The sequence below is a fragment of the Neoarius graeffei genome, chromosome 1 (assembly GCF_027579695.1).
Source record: "Neoarius graeffei isolate fNeoGra1 chromosome 1, fNeoGra1.pri, whole genome shotgun sequence".
Taxonomy (NCBI): domain Eukaryota; kingdom Metazoa; phylum Chordata; class Actinopteri; order Siluriformes; family Ariidae; genus Neoarius; species Neoarius graeffei.
This window is the reverse complement of record NC_083569.1, coordinates 107,580,776-107,607,176: the sequence shown is the minus strand read 5'-3', so window position 1 is coordinate 107,607,176 and position 26,401 is coordinate 107,580,776. Positions and strand designations below refer to the sequence as shown.

The 26,401-nt window shown below is 42.5% G+C and overlaps 1 protein-coding gene across 1 annotated transcript in view; it reads right to left on the bottom strand.

Moving 5' to 3' along the window:
* Positions 1-3,416: 3,416 nt before the first annotated feature.
* The window catches only part of cldn1 (claudin 1), a 35,440-nt gene continuing 12,455 nt past the window's right edge, over positions 3,417-26,401 (bottom strand). Inside the window, exon 4 of the mRNA XM_060914106.1 lies at positions 3,417-7,146. Coding sequence (XP_060770089.1) covers positions 6,975-7,146 — 172 coding nt within the window. The 3' untranslated portion in view covers positions 3,417-6,974. The remainder of the gene's footprint in view (positions 7,147-26,401) is intronic.

The window sequence follows — 26,401 nt, the reverse complement described above, 5'->3', positions numbered from 1 at the left end:
CATATATTCATCAGCCTGTTTTTAAACCCACCGCTACGCCTAAGATAATGAGATGAATGTGACACAATTTATCACCAACAATGACTTTATGGGTGCATTTTACTTTTTATTTTGTGTTTTCTATTTAGTTTTAGATGTAACACAACATGCCACTGGGCCAAGCAATAGTGACACTCAACTGTATGTTTAAAAATAAGAATATTCATAATTTCACACAATGACCAGGCATGACATGGCATCATGCAAACTTCATAACACAAAATCACACTGTGTCAAGCAACGGTGACACATAAAAAACAACTTCACACAATGAACAGGTGCAATTTTGTTCACCACCAACAGTGACTTTAGTGGGTGCATTTTACTTTTTTCCGATTTAGTGATACTCATAACAAAAATGGCATGGCATCATGCAGTCAAAATTACACTGGGTCAAGCAACGACACATAAAAGAGAACTTCACACAATGAACAAGTGCAGTTTTGTCAACCTACATGCAATGGTGGTACTACAGTAGCATTTACAGATTAGTATAACAAATAGATTTATAGATATAACTCCTTCTTATATTGGTGCCACCACAATTTCAAATTACTGTAGTACCACTTCATAACTTTTATCCCCCTTTCCTTCACAATCCACCTGGAATAACATCCATCTCTCTCCATTACTTTCCTTTCTACTATTCCTTCCCCATATGCTGATTTCCCATCTTACTTTCCAGAAAACTGGCAAAGACCAGACAAAACAAGGAATCAGTAAATATCATCAGAGCAGACTTGACCTCATTCTTGGCATTACAGTAAGGCAGGCCTACTGGGTTTGAATTAAATGATAGCTAAGGTTAAGCTAGCTGATACATCTCCTAACATTGACTAGACATTTCCATTGGGACAAAAAAAAAACCTGTCCTGTGGGGAAATTTTGACTGACTTTCCACTTCTTTGTAAAGAATGTCCTTATGTCCATTGTGTCTGGGGAGGAGCAAATACTGCAAACAATTCATCATCAACCAAGAATACCCCATTTCATTGTTTAGTTGAACATTAATTTAACGTGTCCTAGGGTTAATTTTGAAGGCAGATAACAATAGAATAAGATTTTAGCAAAAGCTAGACATTGTGAGGTTGCAGTGGGGCTGACGTCACCTCCTCCACTTTCCAGCAGCTGCACCAACATTTCTGTGCTCGCGCTGAGATTCACTTCACTCTGAGTGGATTTTCAGTGGGCTGTGTATTCTCTTATCGATCAAGTGGAATGGATTCTTTCACGAAGCAATAGAAACGGCGCTGGGTGAACTCATATTTTATGTTAAATGTGGGGGGGGGGGGGGTCCAAACGAAGAATTATGAAATGTGAGGGGGACATGTCCCCTTCACATTCAATGGTGGCGACGCCCATGCTTCAAACTGAAACAAACTGGGTTTGTTTGCAGACTGTTTGTTTTCTGCCTACTGCATGTGTGCAACATGGAGTTCCAGTTCAGAAAAATAGCTCAACAAACACCATTTTTGCTTTGAGAATGCCTCAATTAGATGCAGATCAGGTCATGCAGTGAAGTGACAAATCTAAAGGACTGAATCAAATGATTGCACCTAGATTTTCTCATATCACACCAATTTTACGTTCCTTGCACTGGCTGCCAGTTAGATTAAGCATTAATTTAAAAATTTTAGTCATTACTTTTAAAGCTATTAAGGGCTGTAGCCCCAATTATACTGTATATCTAGCTTAATTGAGCTCAAAGAGGTGTCCAAGTACAGTTTAAGATCTAATAATGAGCTTTTATTACCATTTCCATTACTGTTACCATTACCATTCATAACTAAAAAGACTTTAGGCAAAAGGACATTTGCATCACCAGCTCCAAAGCTTTGGAATATGCTACCAAAATTAATTAGAGATCCTGATAATTTATCTAGCTTTAAATCTTTGCTTAAAACACATTAATTTAGCTTTTAATAATTGATATTTTCAGAATTTTATATGTATGATATATGTATGTACAGTATATGTATATGATGTGTGTGTGTGTGTGTGTGTGTGTGTGTGTGTGTGTGTGTATTCTGCAGTTTAGTTATATTTTATGTTTTTTATATTATCTTTAGGATATCATTTAATTTATATTTGTATTCTTTTATTTTATTTATGTATGATATTTTAAGTGCATTTGATTATATGCATGCAAAATGTGCTATATAAGTAATAAACATTATTATTATTATTATTATTGCTCAACATTTCTTCAGTTTGATACTCACAACTTCAGTTCTAGTTCCCATTTAAGCTGTTGCGACACGCCCATGAGAGACAAACTATACACAGCATGAGTCACTTCTTGCTCGCGGGTGTGAATACAGGGTAGTGCATTGGGTTTCAAAGATGCTGCTTCATTAGCTGTAAGAAAGTATTAATGGTGTGAAAATCAGTCTGAATTGTTGTAATTCTGTGATGGTGTTCTCTTTTTGCAACTAAAAGAGCCATAGCATTACTTTTTCGACGTCTCCTTTCTGTTCATTTATCTTTCTGTTTTGGATCTTTGTCAGATATTATCAGATACACATTCCATTTTTGAAATTGTAAATAAACTGCACCTTGAAGTATGTTTCTTGTCTTTTTTATTGTTTGGAAACTATAGGGGATACAAACTTTTGCACTATCCCAAATAATAGTTTAAATAAGGAAGAAACAACGTGTTCAGATTACAACCTTGAACAACAGCAAATGCTAACGCTATGAATAAAATCCATGAAAGAAAAGTGTTGTGAGGTCATAAACTACAGGAGCTAATCATGTTCAATATGCAAATGAAGGCAGGGGTTGACGTTCAGGGTGGAAGGTGGTTTTATGAATTTGAACATTTAAATATTTAAATGTTGATTTGGGAGCAATTTAATCTTCAATATGGATAAAACAAAAACAAAATGTTTTATTTAATAATTACAAATGAATAATTGATAATATTCTAGGTGACTTCAAATTCAATAGTTTTCTTTTAGTAAAAGCAGAACTATGATTAATGTCTTTAAAAATTCTGTTTCTGAATGCTACACATATTCGACATGCTTTCTCCATGTTATCGCTCACAGCCATGTTTTCTGTCCTCCTTTGTGCCTGAGATTGTTCTGGATCCTGCTCTCGCCAACGTGTCTCCACAGGTTCTCCAGCGCCCACAGAACACACCCAGCTGCCTTCCAGCTCATTCCAGTGAAGAAGGAAGGTGTTGTTAAGAAAAGAAACCCCACACACACAAACACACAGAGCTATAATTATAATTTAAAAAACAAGCATTGTTACCTGTAAGCTTATTTACAGTGACACAACACAGTGCAGTAAACATGTTATTGTGTCACATATGAGTTGGTCCTGCCCATCTTCCTTATATCATGTCTTGAAAAACAATAAGTAATCACACGTCTCATACAAAAGCAATTTTATTGGATTCATTTGTGACATAAAATATTTTCAGAATTCAGTAATGAAACTTTATACCTTACAAAGCAATTCACACAAAAAAACCCAAAACCGATGACAATATTTACTGTAGATGCTTCCGTTATGGTAATGAGGTCAGAATCATGAAAGAAGGGTATAAAATACAGCACTGCTGAGTTCTGGATTCTGACTGGTCAGGAGGATATATATATATATATATATATATATATATATATATATATATATATATATATATATATATATATATATATATATATATATATATTCCACATTCACTGGATATGAGCAATTGCAAGCCCTAATTGGCTACTCTACTACTAGGATATCAGCTCATATACCGTGAGTAGAGAAAAACAAAATGGCAGTGCATGGAACCAACCGAGGACAAAATAAAACTTCTACTTGAAAACAAAATTCCAAAAATTATCAAGTAGATAAAAGGAACAGAAATAGCTACAAGAATATAGTTTTTGCTTGTTTTTTTGTTTTCTGTTCCCCCCATATCTCCTGTTCCACACTCCAGCCCAGTTGGTAGGCTGGCACCTCAGGAGGGGGAAGCAGTACTCTGCCAACACTGTTTACAGTGCGGGTGGGGAGCTGTTGACCTCGACTGGGGATATTGTCGGGCAGTGGAAGGAATACTTCGAGGATCTCCTCAATCCCACCGTCACATTGAGGAAGCGGAGGCTGATGACTCAGAGGTGGACTCATCCATTACACAAGCCGAAGTCACTGAGGTGGTTTGCAAGCTCCTCGGTACCAAGGCACCGGGGGTGGATGAGATCCGCCCTGAGTATCTCAAGTCTCTGGATGTTGTAGGGCTGTCTTGGCTGACACACCTCTGCAACATCGCATGGCGGTTGGGGACAGTGCCTCTGGAGTGGCAGACTGGGATGGTGGTCCCTCTTTTTAAGAAAGGGGACCGGAGAGTGTGCTCCAATTATAGGGGAATCACACATCTCAGCCTCCCTGGGAAGGTTTACTCCAGGGTACTGGAGAGGGGAATTCGGCCAATAGTCGAATCTCGGATCCAGGAGGAACAATGCGGTTTTCGTCCTGGTCGTGGAACACTGGACCAGCTCTATACCCTTCATAGGGTGCTCAAGGGTTCATGGGAGTTTGCCCAACCAGTCCACATGCGCTTTGTGGATCTGGAGAAGGCATTCGACCATGTCCCTCATGGTATCCTGTGGGGGGTGCTTCTGGGGTTCGGTGCTCTTTGCTAAGGACTGTCCGGTCCCTGTACGAACAGAGCAGGAGTCTGGTTCGCATTGCCGGCAGTAAGTCAGACCTGTTCCCAGTGCATGTTGGACTCCGGCAGGGCTGCTCTTTGTCACCGGTTCTATTCATAATTTTTATGGACAGAATTTCTAGGTGCAGCCAGGGGCCGGAGGGAATCCTGTTTGGGAACCACAGGATTTCATCTCTGCTTTTTGTGGATGATGTTGTCCTGTTGGCTTCTTCAAACCAGGACCTTCAGCATGCACTGGGGCGGTTTGGAGTCGAGTGTGAAGAAGCTGGGATGAGAATCAGCACCTCCAAGTCCAAGGCCATGGTTCTCGACCAGAAAAGGGTGGCTTGCCCTCTTCAGGTTGGTGGAGAAGTCCTGCCTCAAGTGGAGGAGTTTAAGTATCTCAGGATCTTGTTCACGATTGAGGGAAGGAGGGAGCGTGAGATCAACAGGCGGATCGGTGCAGCCTCCACAGTGATGCGGTCGCTTTACCGGTCCGTCATGGTGGAGAAGGAGCTGAGCCAAAAGACAAAGCTCTCGATTTACCAGTCGATCTACATTCCGACACTCACCTATGGTCATGAGCTTTGGGTAATGACCGAAAGAACAAGATCGCGGATACAAGCGGCCGAAATGAGTTTCCTTCACAGGGTGGCTGGGTGCTCCCTTAGAGATGGGGTGAGAAGCACAGTCACTCGGAAGGAGCTCGGAGTAGAGCCGCTGCTCCTCCACATCGAGAGGAATCAGCTGAGGTGGCTCGGGCATCTCTTTCGGATGCCTCCTGGACGTCTCCCTGGGGAGGTGTTCCAGGCATGTCCCCCCAGGAGGAGGTCCCGGGGAAGACCCAGGACATGCTGGAGGCTCCCTGGGGAGGTGTTCCAGGCATGTGCCCCCGGGAGGAGGTCCCGGGGAAGACCCAGGACACGCTGGAGGGACTATGTCTCTCGGCTGGCCTGGAAAAGCCTCGGTGTTCTTCCCGAGGAGCTGTCCGAGGTGTCTGGGGAGAGGGAAGTTTGGGCTTCCATGCTCAGACTGCTGCCTCCGCGACCCGGCCCCGGATAAGCAGAAGAAAACGAGATGAGATGAGATAAGATGAGATATTATTATTATTATCGGCGGCACGGTGGTGTAGTGATTAGCACTATCACCTCACAGCAAGAAGGTTCTGGGTTTGAGCCCAGCGGCCGACGAGGGCCTTTCTGTGTGGAGTTTGCATGCTCTCCCCGTGTCTGCATGGGTTTCCTCCGGGTGCTCCGGTTTCCACCACAGTCCAAAGGCATGCAGGTTAGGCTAATTGGTGGCTCTAAATTGACCATAGGTGTGAATGTGAGTGTGAATGGTTGTCTGTGTCTATGTGTCAGCCCTGTGATGACCTGGCGACTCGTCCAGGGTGTACCCCGCCTTTCGCCCGTAGTCAGCTGGGATAGGCTCCAGCTTGCCTGCGACCCTGTAGATGGATAAAGCGGCTAGAGATAATGAGATGAGATGAGATTTGCAAAAAATAAAAATAAAAATGCTCCATTTCTCAAAATCCAGTGAATGTGGATAGAATAAAACAGTTATTCCACTCAATCTCATCGTACATAGCTTACAGACAACTCGGTGCTATGCGCCTCGTCAGTTGGTGAATTGCTGTGGTGTAAGAGAAATAAACACTTCAGTTCATGCTTTTTTTGAAAAATAATCATACTTTTCTCATTTCGTGTAATTTAGAACCAGAGTAGAATAATCTATTCTTTAACTTTTTTAATGCCCAAGAAACAAAAACAAAGCACCATTGTATCACTAATATATCACTGACAAGCACTAGTTAGCATGTCATCATCCTCTAATAATGGCTATGTTTGAGGAAAAAAGATGAATTTAGCATACTGCTAACACATTTTAAAGAGTAATCTATGTAAGAGTGTTTACACATTATATTTATGAGTGATATTTAAAGTTCTTCAGAGTGCAAGATTAAAAAACCCACAAAAAACCCCCAAACAAACGTGTTCCTTGGTATTTTAACACCTCTTCACTGTTGAAATTGAGTAATCAAAGGTTGCCAAGTTAGTAAAACTAACGCAAAACACTCCTTGGTTTCTGCAAAGAAAAGCTGATTCTGTAGAAAATGTCATTTTGAATGAACAATCAGTTATAACAGGGGTTTTCTTTTTGACAAAACATGATGCAGGAGAAATATTACATAGTAGAAAAAAATGGTCTAGCTGTGTGTTTTATTTCCACATGAGCCTGGATGATCCTGAGAGTACACACTGTTCTGCAGTGGACGTGTGCTTGAGTGTTAGATGTACGTGGGCTGTGAGGGATGGCTCGGGTGGGTCGCTGGTTTACGGGCCGCTGTTCCTCGTGAACTTGAACCCTTCTGGCTACAGTTCCAGCACAGCAAGCTGCCGCCGATCACAGTGAGAGCACACGCCCCCCATCCGATATACAGAGCTTTACCAAACTCGTACCTGCAAGCAGCGAGAGCATCAACATGACAACCCCTGGGAACATATCATTTACTGATAAAAGACACCAAGATTGATTTATCCTTCCTGCTTTACTTTGCTTTCATCCAGTCGCACTGTTGACACGGTATATTTAAAGGAACAGTCCACCGTACTTCCATAATGAAATATGCTCTTATCTGAATTGAGACGAGCTGCTCCGTACCTCTTCGAGCTTTGCGCGACCTCCCAGTCAGTCAGACGCAGTCAGACGCGCTGTCACTCCTGTTAGCAATGTAGCTAGGCTCAGCATGGCCAATGGTATTTTTTGGGGCTGTAGTTAGATGCGACCAAACTCTTCCGCGTTTTTCCTGTTTACATAGGTTTATATGACCAGTGATATGAAACAAGTTCAATTACACAAATTGAAACGTAGCGATTTTCTATGCTATGGAAAGTCCGCACTATAATGACAGGCGTACTAACACCTTCTGCGCGCTTCGGCAGCGCATTGATACCTTCACCTCTCGGAGCTCCGTATCAATGCGCTGTCGAAGCGCGCAGAAGGTGTTAGTACGCCTGTCATTATAGTGCGGACTTTCCATAGCATAGAAACTCGCTACGTTTCAATTTGTGTAATTGAACTTGTTTCATATCACTGGTCATATAAACCTATGTAAACAGGAAAAACGCGGAAGAGTTTGGTCGCATCTAACTACAGCCCCAAAAAATACCATTGGCCATGCTGAGCCTAGCTACATTGCTAACAGGAGTGACAGCGAGTCTGACTGCATCTGACTGACTGGGAGGTCGCGCAAAGCTCGAAGAGGTACGGAGCAGCTCGTCTCAATTCAGATAAGAGCATATTTCATTATGGAAGTACGGTGGACTGTTCCTTTAAAACCATCATAATCCTCACAGAATCCTAAATGTCAGTGAAAAGGCCGACGTACGAGGATTAAATCCTTTCTCATTGTATTAATCTGATCCACTGACTCGTCTGTGCAGAAAGTGTCACCATAATCATTTTGATATTTTTTTATTAAGGAGTCAAGAAACTGAAAACCTTATTAGAAAAACTGAATTAGCACTTGCTAAACAAGCGAAATAAAAGTGTTCTGATGTCATCACTCATAAGAACCAATCATGTTCGATATGCAAATCCAGGCAGTGGATGGGTGGGATGTTATCAAAGTGTAAAGTGTTTTGAATTTGTGAAATGACAGAATCTTGATTTCTGCTTGAGAGTGAAAGTGTTTTTCAAGCTGTTTACTATTAAATCTACAGTACCAGTCAAAAGTTTGTACACCCCTACTCACTCATAGGCTTTTCTTTTCTCTAGTTTGTATTTTCTACACTGTAGAACAATACTGAAGACATCAAAACTATGAAATAACATCTGGAACAGATATTTTGGAAAGAAAAAAGTGTTAAAATACAAAATGTTTGATATTTTAGATTCTTCAGAGTATCCACCGTTTACCCTGATGACGCTTTACACACTATTGGCATTATCTTAACCAGCTTCATGAGGGAGTCACCTGGAATACTTTTCAATTAACAAGTGTGTCTCGTCAAAAGCTAATTAGTGGACAAGTTTCTTATCTTCTTAATGCATTTGAAATCATCAAACAGTAATTAGTAAAGAATAACAATACAAATAATAAAATAGCCCTGTTCAACACCATAACTGGAGTAATCTTGTCTGTGAAGATTCTCAGTCATCCAGGTCATAGTAAACTGTGGGTGGTAAAAGAGAGCAACTGGACTTGCTTGAAGATTCTTGAAGACGTTTCACCTCTCATCCGAAAGGCTTCTTTACTTCTGTCTGACTAAGGCCCCGGTCACACCGCCCGAACTTTGCTGGAGCGTTCCTTGAACGGTAGGGAGGGGGGGCCGAATTTCGACAACGCTCGTCACCGCGCACAAAATGGGAAAAAAATCGAAAACACGGGCGTTGGCTTAGCGGTGCACCGCTGAAGCCGGCGTTGCTTTAGCGTTGGTTTAGCGGTAGCGAGCGTTGGTTTAGCGGTGACGCGAGCGTTGGTATAGCGGCATTCTGTGCATGCGGGCTTTGGCTCGGCGGGGGTATAAAGTTGGTTTAGCACCAATCATAGCAAGTCTCTCAGCATCCATGGTGATACAGTTTTACTGTAACTTTGAGCAAATTCGATATAGATGAGGTCTGAACTCAACGGCAGCTCGATTCCAAATGAGCTCCTGGTCCATTTCTCCCCGTATTTATAGCCAAATTCTGGTCCCACTCCGACACCTCTATACCAACGCCAAACCAAAGTTCATCGCCGCCATGGATAGCTGCTTCAACGCCCGACACCGTTCCAACAACCCCGTGTCCGCTCATAAAATGCTTACAACCGCTCCACCGAAGTTTGTGCAACGTTTAATCGCCGCCCGGGCAACGCTGGCGAAGCAGCGGTGGTCCAGCATTCAAGATTTCTGCGTTGGCCTAGCGGACCCAAGCGTCCACGAACTTGCGTCTAGCGGTGCCAAACTTTGACTGGGCATTGGTGGAGCGGGGGTGAACTTTGCCGGGGCGGAAAATTGCCCCCTCCTCACCGCTCGCAATATTTTGTGCAGCTCAAAACTTTCGGAGCGGTAGGAGGGCCCCTCGAGAAACATCAGCGGTGGCCGAGCATATACAGCGTTGCTTTAACGGGGGCCAACTTTTGTTAAACGGTGGTGAACGGTTACGAGCGGTGATGAATTTTTTTCACCGCTCCAGGAACGCTCCAGCAAAGTTCGGGCGGTGTGACCGGGGCCTAATAGGGAGTATCAGGTATTTATTATCCTCTCATGGATTAAAAGCAATCTCATGGATTAAAAGTCACCTCTGTTCAGTGATGGCCATTCCAGGTTTGGGGGAACAAAACAACCGCTTCACAGGCGCATGGCTCAACACAGGAGAGCCAGTTCCTCAGGCCAGGACTCTGCTGTCTATCTTCATCTTAACAACAAAGGTCACTCATTTCAGGATTGCAACGTATGCATTTTAGTCAGAGAGGATCATTGGTATGAGTGAGGAGTTAAAGAAGCCATTTTTGTCAACCTGGAACAGCCATCACTGAACAGAGGTGGTGGTCTAAGACATCATTTATCAGCCACCTACATTGCAGTCCTTGGCACACTTCCCAGACAACTGAATGCACACCAAAACCCAGCTGTTTTCAGTGACTCACAGGAGGACAGAGAGAACCAACAATCCATTGATCACCCCAACGACTCTCTAGGCTGTTCACATCCAGCCCCCAGTGACCCACACCAACAGGATGACTCAACGACACCTTAGGATTGCTTTTCATCCATGAGAGGATAAATACCTAATACTCCCTATTAGTCAGACAGAACTGAAGAAGCCTTTCAGATGAGAGGTAAAACGTCTTCAAGAATCTTCAAGCAAGAGAGATACCCATGGAGCTGCACGCTCGCTGAAGGAGCTCCGAGCATCTAGCCCTCTTTTTTATAAATATTACCTCGTTTTGAACGAATGTTTTGTTTGAATTTCGTCAGTTTATCTCTTTAAATGTCGTTGGCACGAAAACAACTGACCCTAACCCCCATGTCGACAAAGCAAAAGAGGAAACTGAAGTCGGTGGTGACCAGTTCTGAAACTACAGCTAGCATTAGCATGGAGGACTCCCTGACAAGACTCGAATCTGTGGTGAAATCCGAAATGTCGGCAATGACGAGTGAGTTGTCCGTCTATATGTCTACCATGTGCTCTAAAATCGACTTGTTAGCGGGGGAACAAAAAGAGCAGAAATCAATCTTGAATAGTCATAGCTGGCGATTGGACACAGTTGAAGAACAACTAGTTGAGTTGCAAGACTGCAGCCGACGTAACAATCTCCGCCTGCTTGGCCTGCCTGAGGCTGTGGAGAAGGATGACATGGTGGGCTTTCTTAAAAAATCTCTACCGGATTGCCCATGCTGGAAAATAGAGAAATTGAGATCGAGAGAGCCCATTGCATTTATGGGAATACTTCTAACAACGCAAAACCCCGGGTTGTCATCTTTAAACTCCTCCGCTACAATGATAGAGATCTCATTCTATGTGAAGCCAGGAACCATGGTCCTGTTCGTCTTGATGATAGAGTGACCCTCAGTTTCTTCCCTGATTACTCTCCGGTGACAGCAAAGAAACGGAGCACCTTTACTACAGTAAGGAGGGAGTTGAAAGGAAAAAGGAATTCAGACTTTTCTACAGTACCCGGCGACTCTGAAAGTTACCGTGAGGGGAGAGACAAAATTTTTGCAGTCGTCAGAGGAGGCACGTTTACTCCTGGACTCATTATCGGACTCTGTAGCAGTCCATACAGGTATTTCTGACTAATTGCGGGCTGCTAGGCTACCTTTGGACTTTCATGTCTACCAAAAGATTGTTTTCATAGCCTAGTTTAGTCCGTAAAACGTTATTGTTATTGTGCATAACCGGGATAGGTCATCCATTTGCATTTTATTTTACTTTATTAGGGCCCGAGCCCTATGGGCGAAGGCCCTATTGTTCTTGTAAGAGTTCACTATTATTAGGGCCCGAGCCCTATGGGCGAAGGCCCTATTGTTCTTGTAAGAGTTCACTATTATTAGGGCCCGAGCCCTATAGGGCGAAGGCCCTATTGTTCTTGTAAGAGTTCACTATTATTATTCTTCCGTCTTCTTCTTCTTCTTCTTCTTCTTCCGTCTTCTTCTTCTTCTTTATTTTTCTCCGCTGTTGGGCCATTTTCGGGGCGCTTGCCATGGGTGAAAACGCATGAAATTTGGCACCAGTTCCGAGAATTGCCACCGCTACTCAGAACCTGAAGCCCAAACTTGGCCGGGGCTCCAGGCCTCTATAGCGCCCCCTAAGTCGTTGTGATTTTGGCCTCCCGCATTAAGGTGCCTGGGTGCCATGTAGTTTGTAGTAGTGGCATGCCATTTGGTACGCATATGTATCTCACTAAGCCGGACAAAAATGTAATGCCAATGCATTAGCCACGCCCAACAGGAAGTGAGGTAATTTCACTTTTGTGCGAAATGCGTGGCCACGAAGACGGCGCAACTCCTCCTAGACCGTTCATAGGAATGTCACCAAAATTGATACACATCATCTACAGACATGGCTGACAAAAGTTACTAAATAAGTTTCACGTAGGATCAACCGTTCAGAAGTTATACGTCAATCAATTTTCGATGCAAAATTTTACATGCTTAAAAATTCATAACAAATCTTCTGATTGCTCAAAACTGCTCATACTTCACACGCAGATCACTCATTGGGCTTCTGACATGTTACCCAATTTCTGTGATATTTCGCCACTGGGGGCGCTATTTTTGGGCAAAAATTCCAATCTTTCCTCAAATTTGGTCAAACTTCACGGCCACCCTCTTACTACCTCCCATGTCATGTATACCACGTTTTGGAAATTTTCGTCCATGGGGGGCGCTGTTTTTGGCCGACGCAATTGCTCCAAAACGGGTTTTTGGTAAATAATTCCTTAATGCTTTTCCTTCACACCACTACCTTGTGATAGTACGTTGCTGTTGTAGACACTTATTTTTCCAACTCATAATCGCTCATGTACAGCATAGCGCCACCTACTGACATGGGAAAAACCAAAAAATTTATTCTTCAAAAATCTATATCTCATCTTCTATTTACTCAATTGTCATCAAACTTCATACGCAAACTCTTCATAGCTCACCTGACGTCTACGCCAAATTTTGTGCACTTTCGCCCCTGGGGGTGCTGGTTATGGCAAAAATGATATTGCAGCTTCTGATTTGTCAAACTTGCCAAGCAAACTATTTACAAGACCCTTATTGGGGCGCTTGCCATGGTCAACAATGCACGAAATTTGGCTCCTTTTTCTTAGACTGCCACCGCTACTGAGAACCAGAAGCCCAGATCCAGGCGGGCCTCAGGGCCTCTATAGCGCCCCCTAACTCGTTGTGATTTTGGCCTCCCGCATTAAGGTGCCTGGTTGCCATGTAGTTTGTAGTAGTGGCATGCCATTTGGTACGCATATGTATCTCACTAAGCCGGACAAAAATGTTATGCCAATGCATTAGCCACGCCCAACAGGATATGAGGTAATTTCACTTTTGTGCGAAATGCATGGCCACGAAGACGGCGCAACTCCTCCTAGACCGTTCATAGGAATGTCACCAAAATTGATCCACATCATCTACAGACATGGCTGACAAAAGGTACTAAATACGTTTCACGTAGCATAAACCGTTCAGAAGTTATACGTCAATCAATTTTCAATGCAACATTTTACATGCTTAAAAATTCATAACAAATCTTCTACTTGCTCAAAACTGCTCATACTTCACACGCAGATCACTCATTGGGCTTCTGACATGTTACCCACTTTCTGTGATATTTCGCCACTGGGGGCGCTATTTTTGGGCAAAAATTCCAATCTTTCCTCAAATTTGGTCAAACTTCACGGCCACCCTCTTACTACCTCCCATGTCATGTATACCACATTTTGGGAATTTTCGTCCATGGGGGGTGCTGTTTTTGGCCGACGCGATTGCTCCAAAACGGGTTTTTGGTAAATAATTCCATAATGCTTTTCCTTCACACCACTACCTTGTGATAGTGCGTTGCTGTTGTAGACACTTATTTTTCCAACTCATTATCGCTCATGTACAGCATAGCGCCACCTTCTGACATGGGAAAAACCAAAAATTTTATTCTTCAAAAATCTATATCTCATCTTCTATTTACTCAATTGTCATCAAACTTCATACGCAAACTCTTCATAGCTCACCTGACATGTACGCCAAATTTTGTGCACTTTCGCCCCTGGGGGTGCTGGTTATGGCAGAAATGATATTGCAGCTTCTGATTTGTCAAACTTGGCAAGCAAACTCTTTACAAGACCCTTATTGGGGCGCTATTATTATTAGGGCCCGAGCACCGTACAGTGCGAGACCCTATCGTTGCCATGTGTCCAATTCTGTGCTTTGTCGCCATTGCGGGAGTAATGTCTCTTGCCGAAGAAGCTGTGGAAGGTATTTCGCGGGGACGCATGCCCCCGCCCCCCTTGGCCACTGGCGCGAGGGCCCGTCGAGGCCGCTTGCGGCTTTAATTCTTCTTCCGTCTTCTTCTTCTTCTTCTTCTTTATTTTTCTCCGCTGTTGGGCCATTTTCGGGGCGCTTGCCATGGGCGAAAACGCACGAAATTTGGCGCCAGTTCCGAGAATTGCCACCGCTACTCAGAACCACAAGCCCAAACTTGGCCGGGGCTCAGGGCCTCTATAGCGCCCCCTAAGTCGTTGTGATTTTGGCCTCCCGCATTAAGGTGCCTGGTTGCCATATAGTTTGTAGTAGTGGCATGCCATTTGGTATGCATATGTATCTCACTAAGCCGGACAAAAATGTAATGCCAATGCGTTAGCCACGCCCAACAGGAAGTGAGGTAATTTCACTTTTGTGCGAAATGCATGGCCACGAAGATGGCGCAACTCCTCCTAGACCGTTCATGGGAATGTCACCAAAATTGATACACATCATCTACAGACATGGCTGACAAAAGTTACTAAATACGTTTCACGTAGCATAAACCGTTCAGAAGTTATACGTCAATCAATTTTCACTTCAAAATTTTACATGCTAAAAAATTCATAACCAATCTTCTAATTGCTCAACACTGCTCATACTTCACAGGCTAATCACTCATTGGGCTTCTGACATGTTACCCAATTTCTGTGATATTTCGCCACTGGGGGCGCTATTTTTGGGCAAAAAATCCAATCTTTCCTCAAATTTGGTCAAACTTCACGGCCACCCTCTTACTACCTCCCATGTCATGTATACCACATTTTGGGAATTTTCGTCCATGGGGGGCGCTGTTTTTTGCCGACGCAATTTCTCCAAAACGGGTTTTTGGTAAATAATTCCATAATGCTTTTCCTTCACACCACTACCTTGTGATAGTACGTTGCTGTTGTGAACACTTATTTTTCCATCTCATAATCGCTCATGCACAGCATAGCGCCACCTACTGACATGGGAAAAAACAAAAAATTTATTCTTCAAAAATCTATATCTCATCTTCTATTTGCTCAATTGTCATCAAACTTCATACGCAAACTCTTCATAGCTCACCTGACATATCTGCCAAATTTTGTGCACTTTCACCACTGGGGATGCTGATTATGGCAAAAATGATATTGCAGCTTCTGATTTGTCAAACTTGGCAGGCAAACTCTTTACAAGACCCTTATTGGGGCGCTTGCCATGGTCGACAACGCTCGAAATTTTGCCCCTTTTTCTTGGACTGCCACCGCTACTGAGAACCAGAAGCCCAGATCCAGGCGGGCCTCGGGGCCTCTATAGCGCCCCCTAACGTGTTGTGATTTTTGCCTCTCGCTTTAAGGTGCCTGGTTGCCATGTAGTTTGTAGTAGTGGCATGCCTTTTGGTAGGCACATGTATCTCACTAAGCCGGACAAAAATGTAATGCCAATGCATTAGCCACGCCCAACAGGAAGTGAGGTAATTTCACTTTTGTGCGAAATGCATGGCCACGAAGACGGCGCAACTCCTCCTAGACCGTTCATAGGAACATCACCAAAATTGATCCACATCATCTACAGACATGGCTGACAAATGTTGCTAAATACGTTTCACGTAGGTTAAACCGTTCATAAGTTATACGTCAATCAATTTTCACTTCAAAATTTTACATGCTTAAAAATTCATAACAAATCTTCTGATTGCTCAAAATTGCTCATTCTTCACACGCAAATCACTCATTGGGCTTCTGACATGTTACCCAATTTCTGTGATTTTTCGCCACTGGGGGCGCTATTTTTGGGCAAAAAATCCAATCTTTCCTCAAATTTGGTCAAACTTCGCGGCCACCCTCTTACTGCCTCCCATGTCATGTATACCACATTTTGGGAATTTTCGTCCATGGGGGGCGCTGTTTTTGGCCGACGCAATTGCTCCAAAACGGGTTTTTGGTAAATAATTCCATAATGCTTTTCCTTCACACCACTTCCTTGTGATAGTGCGTTGCTGTTGTAGACACTTATTTCTCCAACTCATAATCGTTATTATTAGGGCCCGAGCCCTATGGGCGAAGGCCCTATTGTTCTTGTAAGAGTTCACTATTATTATTCTTCCGTCTTCTTCTTCTTCTTCTTCTTCTTCTTCTTCCGTCTTCTTCTTCTTCTTTATTTTTCTCCGCTGTTGGGCCATTTTCGGCGCGCTTGCCATGGGCGAAAACGCACGAAATTTGGCACCAGTTCCGAGAATTGCCACCGCTACTCAGAACCAAAAGCCCAAACTTGGCCGGGGCTCAGGGCCTCCACAGCGCCCCCTAAGTCATTGTGATTTTGGCCTCCCGCATTAAGGTGCCTGGTTGCCATATAGTTTGTAGTAGTGGCATGCAATTTGGTACGCCTATGTATCTCACTAAGCCGGACAAAAATGTAATGCCAATGCATTAGCCACGCCCAACAGGAAGTGAGGTAATTTCACTTTTGTGCGAAATGCATGGCCACGAAGACGGCGCAACTCCTCCTAGACCGTTCATAGGAATGTCACCAAAATTGATACACATCGTCTACAGACATGGCTGACAAAAGTTACTAAATACGTTTCACGTAGGATTAACCGTTCAGAAGTTATACGTCAATCAATTTTCGATGCAAAATTTTACATGCTTAAAAATTCATAACAAATCTTCTGATTGCTCAAAACTGCTCATACTTCACACGCAAATCACTCATTGGGCTTCTGACATGTGACCCAATTTCTGTGATGTTTCGCCACTGGGGGCGCTATTTTTGGGCAAAAAATCCAATCTTTCCTCAAATTCGGTCAAACTTCACGGCCACCCTCTTACTACCTCCCATGTCATGTATACCACATTTTGGGAATTTTCGTCCATGGGGGGCGCTGTTTTTGGCCCACGCAATTGCTCCAAAACGGGTTTTTGGTAAATAATTCCATAATGCTTTTCCTTCACACCACTACCTTGTGATTGTACGTTGCTGTTGTAGACACTTATTTTTCCAACTCATAATCGCTCATGTACAGCATAGCGCCACCTACTGACATGGGAAAAACCAAAAAATGTATTCTTCAAAAATCTACATCTCATCTTCTATTTACTCAATTGTCATCAAACTTCATACGCAAACTCTTCATAGCTCACCTGACATATACGCCAAATTTTGTGCACTTTCGCCCCTGGGGGTGCTGATTATGGCAAAAATGCTATTGCAGCTTCTGATTTGTCAATCTTGGCAAGCAAACTCTTTTCAAGACCCTTATTGAGGCGCTTGCCATGGTCGACAACGCACGAAGTGCGAGACCCTATTGTTGCCATGTGTCCAATTCTGTGCTTTGTCGCCATTGTGGGAGTAATGTCTCTTGCCGCAGAAGCTGTGGAAGGTGTTTCGCAGGGACGCATGCCCCCGCCCCCCTTGGCTGCTGGCGCGAGGGCCCGTCGAGGCCACTTGCGGCTTTAATTATTCTTCCGTCTTCTTCTTCTTCTTCTTCTTCTTCTTCTTCCGTCTTCTTCTTCTTCTTTATTTTTCTCCGCTGTTGGGCCATTTTCGGGGCGCTTGCCATGGGCGAAAACGCACGAAATTTGGCACCAGTTCCGAGAATTGCCACCGCTACTCAGAACCAGAAGCCCAAACTTGGCCGGGGCTCAGGGCCTCTATAGCGCCCCCTAAGTCGTTGTGATTTTGGCCTCCCGCATTAAGGTGCCTGGGTGCCATGTAGTTTGTAGTACTGGCATGCCATTTGGTACGCATATGTATCTCACTAAGCCGGACAAAAATGTAATGCCAATGCATTAGCCACGCCCAACAGGAAGTGAGGTAATTTCACTTTTGTGCGAAATGCATGGCCACGAAGACGGCGCAACTCCTCCTAGACCGTTCATAGGAATGTCACCAAAATTGATACACATCATCTACAGACATGGCTGACAAAAGTTACTAAATACGTTTCACGTAGGATAAACCGTTCAGAAGTTATACGTCAATCAATTTTCGATGCAAAATTTTACATGCTTAAAAATTCATAACAAATCTTCTGATTGCTCAAAACTGCTCATACTTCACACGCAAATCACTCATTGGGCTTCTGACATGTTACCCAATTTCTGTGATATTTCGCCACTGGGGGCGCTATTTTTGGGCAAAAATTCCAATCTTTCCTCAATTTTGGTCAAACTTCACGGCCACCCTCTTACTACCTCCCATGTCATGTATACCACGTTTTGGAAATTTTCGTCCATGGGGGGCGCTGTTTTTGGCCGACGCAATTGCTCCAAAACGGGTTTTTGGTAAATAATTCCATAATGCTTTTCCTTCACACCACTACCTTGTGATAGTACATTGCTGTTGTAGACACTTATTTTTCCAACTCATAATCGCTCATGTACAGCATAGCGCCACCTACTGACATGGGAAAAACCAAAAAATTTATTCTTCAAAAATCTATATCTCATCTTCTATTTACTCAATTGTCATCAAACTTCATACGCAAACTCATCATAGGTCACCTGACGTCTTCGCCAGATTTTGTGCACTTTCGCCCCTGGGGGTGCTGGTTATGGCAAAAATGATATTGCAGCTTCTGATTTGTCAAACTTGGCAAGCAAACTCTTTTCAAGACACTTATTGGGGCGCTTGCCATGGTCGACAACGCACGAAATTTGGCTCCTTTTTCTTAGACTGCCACCGCTACTGAGAACCAGAAGCCCAGATCCAGGCGGGCCTCAGGGCCTCTATAGCGCCCCCTAACGTGTTGTGATTTTTGCCTCTCGCATTAAGGTGCCTGGTTGCCATGTAGTTTGTAGTAGTGGCATGCCATTTGGTACGCATATGTATCTCACTAAGCCGGACAAAAATGTAATGCCAATGCATTAGCCACGCCCAACAGGAAGTGAGGTAATTTCACTTTTGTGCGAAATGCATGGCCACGAAGACGGCGCAACTCCTCCTAGACCGTTCATAGGAATGTCACCAAAATTGATACACATCATCTACAGACATGGCTGACAAAAGTTACTAAATAGGTTTCACGTAGCATAAACCGTTCAGAAGTTATACGTCAATCAATTTTCAATGCAACATTTTACATGCTTAAAAATTCGTAACAAATCTTCTACTTGCTCAAAACTGCTCATACTTCACACGCAGATCACTCATTGGGCTTCTGACATGTTACCCACTTTCTGTGATATTTCGCCACTGGGGGCGCTATTTTTGGGCAAAAATTCCAGTCTTTCCTCAAATTTGGTCAAACTTCACGGCCACCCTCTTACTACCTCCCATGTCATGTATACCACATTTTGGGAATTTTCGTCCATGGGGGGCGCTGTTTTTGGCCGACGCAATTGCTCCAAAACGGGTTTTTGGTAAATAATTCCATAATGCTTTTCCTTCACACCACTACCTTGTGATAGTGCGTTGCTGTTGTAGACACTTATTTTTCCAACTCATAATCGCTCATGTACAGCATAGCGCCACCTACTGACATGGGAAAAACCAAAAATTTTATTCTTCAAAAATCTATATCTCATCTTCTATTTACTCAATTGTCATCAAACTTCATACGCAAACTCTTCATAGCTCACCTGACATGTACGCCTAATTTTGTGCACTTTCGCCCCTGGGGGTGCTGGTTATGGCAGAAATGATATTGCAGCTTCTGATTTGTCAAACTTGGCAAGCAAACTCTTTACAAGACCCTTATTAGGGCGCTATTATTATTAGGGCCCGAGCACCGTACAGTGCGAGACCCTATCGTTGCCATGTGTCCAATTCTGTTCTTTGTCGCCATTGCGGGAGTAATGTCTCTTGCCGAAGAAGCTGTGGAAGGTATTTCGCGGGGACGCATGCCCCCGCCCCCCTTGGCCGCTGGCGCGAGGGCCCGTCGAGGCCGCTTGCGGCTTTAATTATTATTATTATTTTTATTTTTCCCCCTGCTGACTTAAACTAGCAGGTTGTATCTTCTGTGCTTTAGTTTACGGCTTACTACTTATATCAACGCTATCGGATGAGGTTTTTGCACTTTATTGGGGAAGTTGATTTGACTTTATTAGGTGTTGTTTCCCCCCAGATGGGCTAATGTGCATTTCAGGCACCTAAATGTATTTTCTAGAAAATTTCAGTATGGTTTTGTAATCTAATGACTTAAGCCTACTAGGATACTTTTATGTTAGATTATAATTAGCTTCTGGTTACAGAGGTGATTAGACTTCTTTGTTCAAATAACTGGGCTGGTGTTGGCGCTATGAGTGCGTGCAAACTGTCGGTGATGTCACGGATTATTAAGAGGTAGTGTTGCAGTTCTGGGCCTGTTCTGTGTCCAGTCCGCAAAGATAATGTTTTTCTGTTTTTTGTTTATTTGAAGGGTGGGGGGAGGGGAGAGATGATGGGGAAGGGAGGTGGGAGGGGTCATTTAGGGGAGGTTTCTACATGGGAAAGAGTTGTTCCAACATAGTCAAATACATTTACTGTACACAATAGTTTCTCAGATTCCAGTTAACACAGTAATAAGTTGTTTCCGCCTTGCAAGTGTATGTTTGCCATACCTCAAAATTGACAATGGATAGATATAGTGTTATGTCATTTAATGTGAGGGGGCTGAACTCCCCTTTCAAGAGATCCAAAGTTTTAGATTTTCTTCACAGAAAAAAGGTTGATATAGCATTATTACAAGAAACTCACCTTAAGCCTACTGATACTATAAGACTACAAAACAAGAGATTTAAATTAGTAGCAGCCTCCTCAGATGGAAGTAGCTTTAAGGGAGTAGCTGTCTTAATGAGACGCACACTGAATACAAGTATTATTAAAGTTAGCTCTGATGCTTCAGGAAGACTAGCATTTTGCTGTACATCCATAGAAGGGAGGAAAGTTGCTTTTATTAGTATTTATGCCCCAACCATTTTTGATCTAACATTTTTTCAGAGCATCATAAACGACCTGCTATCTTTAGATGAATATCATTTGGTTATTGGAGCAGACATGAACGCAGTTTTTGACAACAACTTAGACAGGTCCACTACTTTACCTACCCACTCTCAGATGTCTTCTTCCAAGGCCTTGTGTAATCTAACTAAAGACCTGAATTTGGTAGATCTATGGCGGCTTCAGAATCCCACATCTACAGTGGTGCTTGAAAGTTTGTGAACCCTTTAGAATTTTCTATATTTCTGCATAAATATGGCCTAAAACATCATCAGATTTTCATACAAGTCCTAAAAGTAGATAAAGAGAACCCAGTTAAACAAATGAGACAAAAATATTATACTTGGTCATTTATTTATTGAAGAAAATGATCCAATATTACATATCTGTGAGTGGCAAAAGTATGTGAACCTTTGCTTTCAGTATCTGGTGTGACTCCCTTGTGCAGCAATAACTGCAACTAAACGTTTGCGGTAACTGTTGATCAGTCCTGCACAGCGGCTTGGAGGAATTTTAGCCCATTCCTCCGTACAGAACAGCTTCAACTCTGGGATGTTGGTGGGTTTCCTCACATGAACTGCTCGCTTCAGGTCCTTCCACAACATTTCCATTGGATTAAGGTCAGGGCTTTGACTTGGCCATTCCAAAACATGAACTTTATTCTTCTTTAACCATTCTTTGGTAGAACGACTTGTGTGCTTAGGGTCGTTGTCTTGCTGCATGACCCACCTTCTCTTGAGATTCAGTTCATGGACAGATGTCCTGCCATTGTCCTTTAGAATTCGCTGGTATAATTCAGAATTCATTGTTCCATCAATGATGGCAAGCTGTCCTGGCCCAGATGCAGCAAAACAGGCCCAAACCATGATACCACCACCACCATGTTTCACAGATGGGATAAGGTTCTTATGCTGGAATGCAGTGTTTTCCTTTCTCCAAACATAATGCTTCTCATTTAAACCAAAGAGTTCTATTTTGGTCTCATCCGTCCACAAAACATTTTTCCAATAGCCTTCTGGCTTGTCCACGTGATCTTTAGCAAACTGCAGATGAGCAGCAATGTTCTTTTTGGAGAGCAGTGGCTTTCTCCTTGCAACCCTGCTATGCACACCATTGTTGCTCAGTGTTCTCCTGATGGTGGACTCATGAACATTAACATTAGCCAATCTGAGAGAGGCCTTCAGTTGTTTAGAAGTTACCCTGGGGTCCTTTATGACCTTGCCGACTATTACACACCTTGCTCTCGGAGTGATCTTTGTTGGTCGACCACTCCTGAGGAGGGTAACAATGGTCTTGAATTTCTTCCATTTGTACACAATCTGTCTGACTGTGGATTGGTGGAGTCCAAACTCTTTAGAGATGGTTTTGTAACCTTTTCCAGCCTGATGAGCATCAACAACGCTTTTTCTGAGGTCCTCAGAAATCTCCTTTGTTCGTGCCATGATACACTTCCACAAACATGTGTTGTGAAGATCAGACTTTGATAGATCCCTGTTCTTTAAATAAAACAGGGTGCCCACTCACACCTGATTGTCATCCCATTGATTGAAAACACCTGACTCTAATTTCACCTTCAAATTAACTGCTAATCCTAGAGGTTCACATACTTTTGCCACTCACAGATATGCAATATTGGATCATTTTCTTCAATAAATAAATGACCAAGTATAATATTTTTGTCTCATTTGTTTAACTGGGTTCTCTTTATCTACTTTTAGGACTTGTGTGAAAATCTGATGATGTTTTAGGTCATATTTATGCAGAAATATAGAAAATTCTAAAGGGTTCACAAACTTTCAGGCACCACTGTAGGGATTATACGTACTATTCACCATACCATAATTCCTTTTCTAGAATAGACTGCTTACTTATTTCTAATGAAATAACCTCTGCTTCCTCCTCCATGAACCTTCTTCCCAGGCATATTTCAGACCATAACCCTACTGAAGCAACATTTAATTTTGACATAATTAAAAGGAATAAGACGACTAGATGGAGATTTAATTCCTCATTGTTACAAAATGAATACTTTCTTAACCAATTAAAACCGGAATAAACTTTCTTTATAGATATGAATAAAGATAGTGTGGAGAACCCAATGTTCCTGTGGGCCTCCATTAAAGGTTGCCTCAGGAACAATGCGATTAGGTTTTCTTCACATCTAAAACAAAGCAGGGAACACCAGATCTCAGTTTTAGAGGACAAATGTAAAGAAATTGAAAATCAACTTAAACAGAGTTATAATAAAGAGCTGGATTCTGAATTAAAAATATGCCAATCTGAATTAAACGACTTGCTGAGGCATACCGGTAGGATAGAATATTTAATGCATGTTACCAAACATAAATATTACTCCCAAGGAAGTCGCCCATGTCATCTCCTTGCTTTGACTTTAAAGTAGCAAGAAAAGAGTAGAACAATAACCTCCATTAAAAGAGCACAAGGAGATATTGTGACAACTTCTTCTGAAATTAATGCATCCTTCAAATCCTTTTTTGAAAAGCTTTATTCTAGCGAATGTTATCCATCTGAAAATGACTACACAGATTTCTTTAAGAATTTGAACCTTCCTTCTTTGTCTACAGAGGATGCGGAAGAGCTTGATTTACTCATCTCTCTGGAGGGATTACGTCTGGCAGTAGAAAGTATGAATAGAGGCCATGCCCCAGGTATAGACGGTTTGCCAGCTGAACTTTACTTGGCCTTATGGGACATTCTAGGTCCGATTTGGCTCAATGCCATAAACTTTGCTATTGGCACAGGGCATTTTCACAGGGATCTTAATACTGCACTTATCTCAGTTATACCCAAGCCTGGTAAAGATCCATCAGACTGTGCAAGCTACCGGCCAATATCACTTATTAATACCGATCCTAAAATTTATTCACGTGTGTTGGCCCGTAGACTAGAATCAGTCCTGCCAGACCTTATACATCCAGATCAAACTGGATTTATGAAAGGTCATTTAGCTGCAGATAACATTAGGCGACTGATGCATATTTTGGGTGAAGCTCACAGAATCCCCTCCACATGTGGCCTCTTATTTCTTGACGCTGAAAAAGCCTTTGATAGGCTCGAGTGGCATTATCTATGGCGTGTTCTAAAATAATTTAATTTTGGCTCAAAGTTTATAGAGATGATTCAGGTGCTCTATGCAAACCCCTCTGCCAGAGTCTGTATTGGAGGTGTTATCTCAGACTTGTTTACAATAAACTGTGGCACAAGACAGGGCTGCCCCCTGTCTCCCTTAATCTTTAACCTTTCCATAGAACCTCTGGCGCAATATATTTGTAACTGTGCCCAAATTTCCCCTATTCAAATCGGCTCTTCTGTTCACGCTGTGTCAATGTATGCAGATGACACATTGCTCTATATGTCCCATGTCCAAAGTTCTCTTCCTTATACTATTAAGGTACTTCAGAAGTTTGGTGCCCTGTCAGGTTTTAAAATTAATCTATCAAAATCTGCCCTGATGTTAGTTAATGGGGAAAGGGGTCAAGTAGTTTTACCCCCTTCTATAACAGTAACCAAAGAAGTCAAATACTTAGGGGTTTTAATTCGAACTTCTGTACCAGCCATTGCCAACTTGAATTATACTACCGTCCTTAAGAAGGTGGAGGAGGATACAAAGAGGTGGGCTGCCTTACCTGCCTCTGTACCATCCTGTATAGCAGTAGTGAAAATGAATATTTTACCTCGCATTAATTTCATTTCATCTATGTTACCATTGCCCCTGCCCATTGGATATTGGTCTAAAGTCGACACTTTACTTACCAAATACATTTGGAATGGTAGACGTCCCCGCATAAAATGAACTACACTTCAGTGCAGTAAACTGGAGGGAGGCTGGGCATTGCTTCACTTCAAATTCTATCATTGGTCATTTACATACATTACGTTCTCTGAAGTACTGGCTAGATCCAAATTCTATTTCTTCTTGGAAGAAAATTGAGGAAGACTTAATTGCCCCAATAAGGCTCCAAGACTTTCTGTTTTCTGGTCTCTCCATCAAACATTGTACATTGAGGTATAGCCCATTATTAACATACATGTTACAGACCTTTAGAAAGGCTCAAAAGTTGGTGGGAATTACATCAAAATGGCATAAATCAACTCCTATTTGGCATAATAACAATATTTTATCAGGTAATAAACCTTTCATTCAAAATCTGTGGGCAGAGAGGGGTATACATGTGCTTGAAGATTTAAATGGAAAGGATTCTATGCTCAGCTTTAATGAGTTGGTTTCACTTGATGATATTCCTAGGCATTCTTTATTCTTTTATTTTAGACTTAGATCGGCTCTTAAAACTTACAATGTGACTTGGGGCCTGGAGTTGAAAGAGCATCCCATTGTTCACTGGATGCATATTGCTCCTAAAAGTGTTGTCTCTTTTCTGTATTCCAAGCTTATTTCACATTTGTCTCCTAAATTTAGTACACTGGAATGGGACCGCTCAATGGCACTCCGGGGCAGAGAGATAGGTTGGGAGGCAAGTTGGGAAAACATATGTTGCTCCTCTTGTAACCCTAATCATCAGTTTATACATATGAAGATAGCCCACAGGGCTTATCTTACTCCCAGAATCAGACACTTAATGGGACAAGCCCCACATCCATTCTGTACTTTTTGCTCACAAAATAGGGACTTTTATGCATATAATTTGGGATTGCCCCAAGATCTATAATTTCTGGAAAATAGTGGTACAGACATTGTCCGATCTAATTGATACCCAGCTCCCCCTGGATCCTGCGTTACATCTTCTTAATGATGATTCGCAAATTTGTATTAATGAAAGGTCAAGGAAGATTTGGCTTGCTGGTTTGGCTGCGGCCAAGAAAATCATTGTACAAGTTTGGCTCCCTCCCCACAATGTATCGTTGAAACACTGGCTTTACACATTTTTGGATATTCTTTTTCTTGAACTTTCCTCTGCAAGGGTTAATGGTGCCAAACCAAGGACATTACAAGCATGGAGCAATGGAATTGCCAGAATTAAAGACATTTTATTAGAAAACAACTAATGGAATGGTATGTGTAAATATTTGTGCATTGTTTGACTTTATTTGACTATTGGTGACTCCCATGTAGAGGGGTGGGGGGATGGGGATTGGAGGGGAAAGGGTGGGAGAGATGGAAAGAAAGGTATTCATTATAATCCTTTGTAAGATGTTTATTTCATGTATATACTCATAAAGCCTAATAAAAAAATGAGTACAAAAAAAGAATCTTCAAGCAAGTCCGGTTGCTCTCTTTTACCACCCACAGTTAACTGGAGTAATCCATACAGTATTATGTCAAGAACCGACCACTCAACTAAGTAAAGAG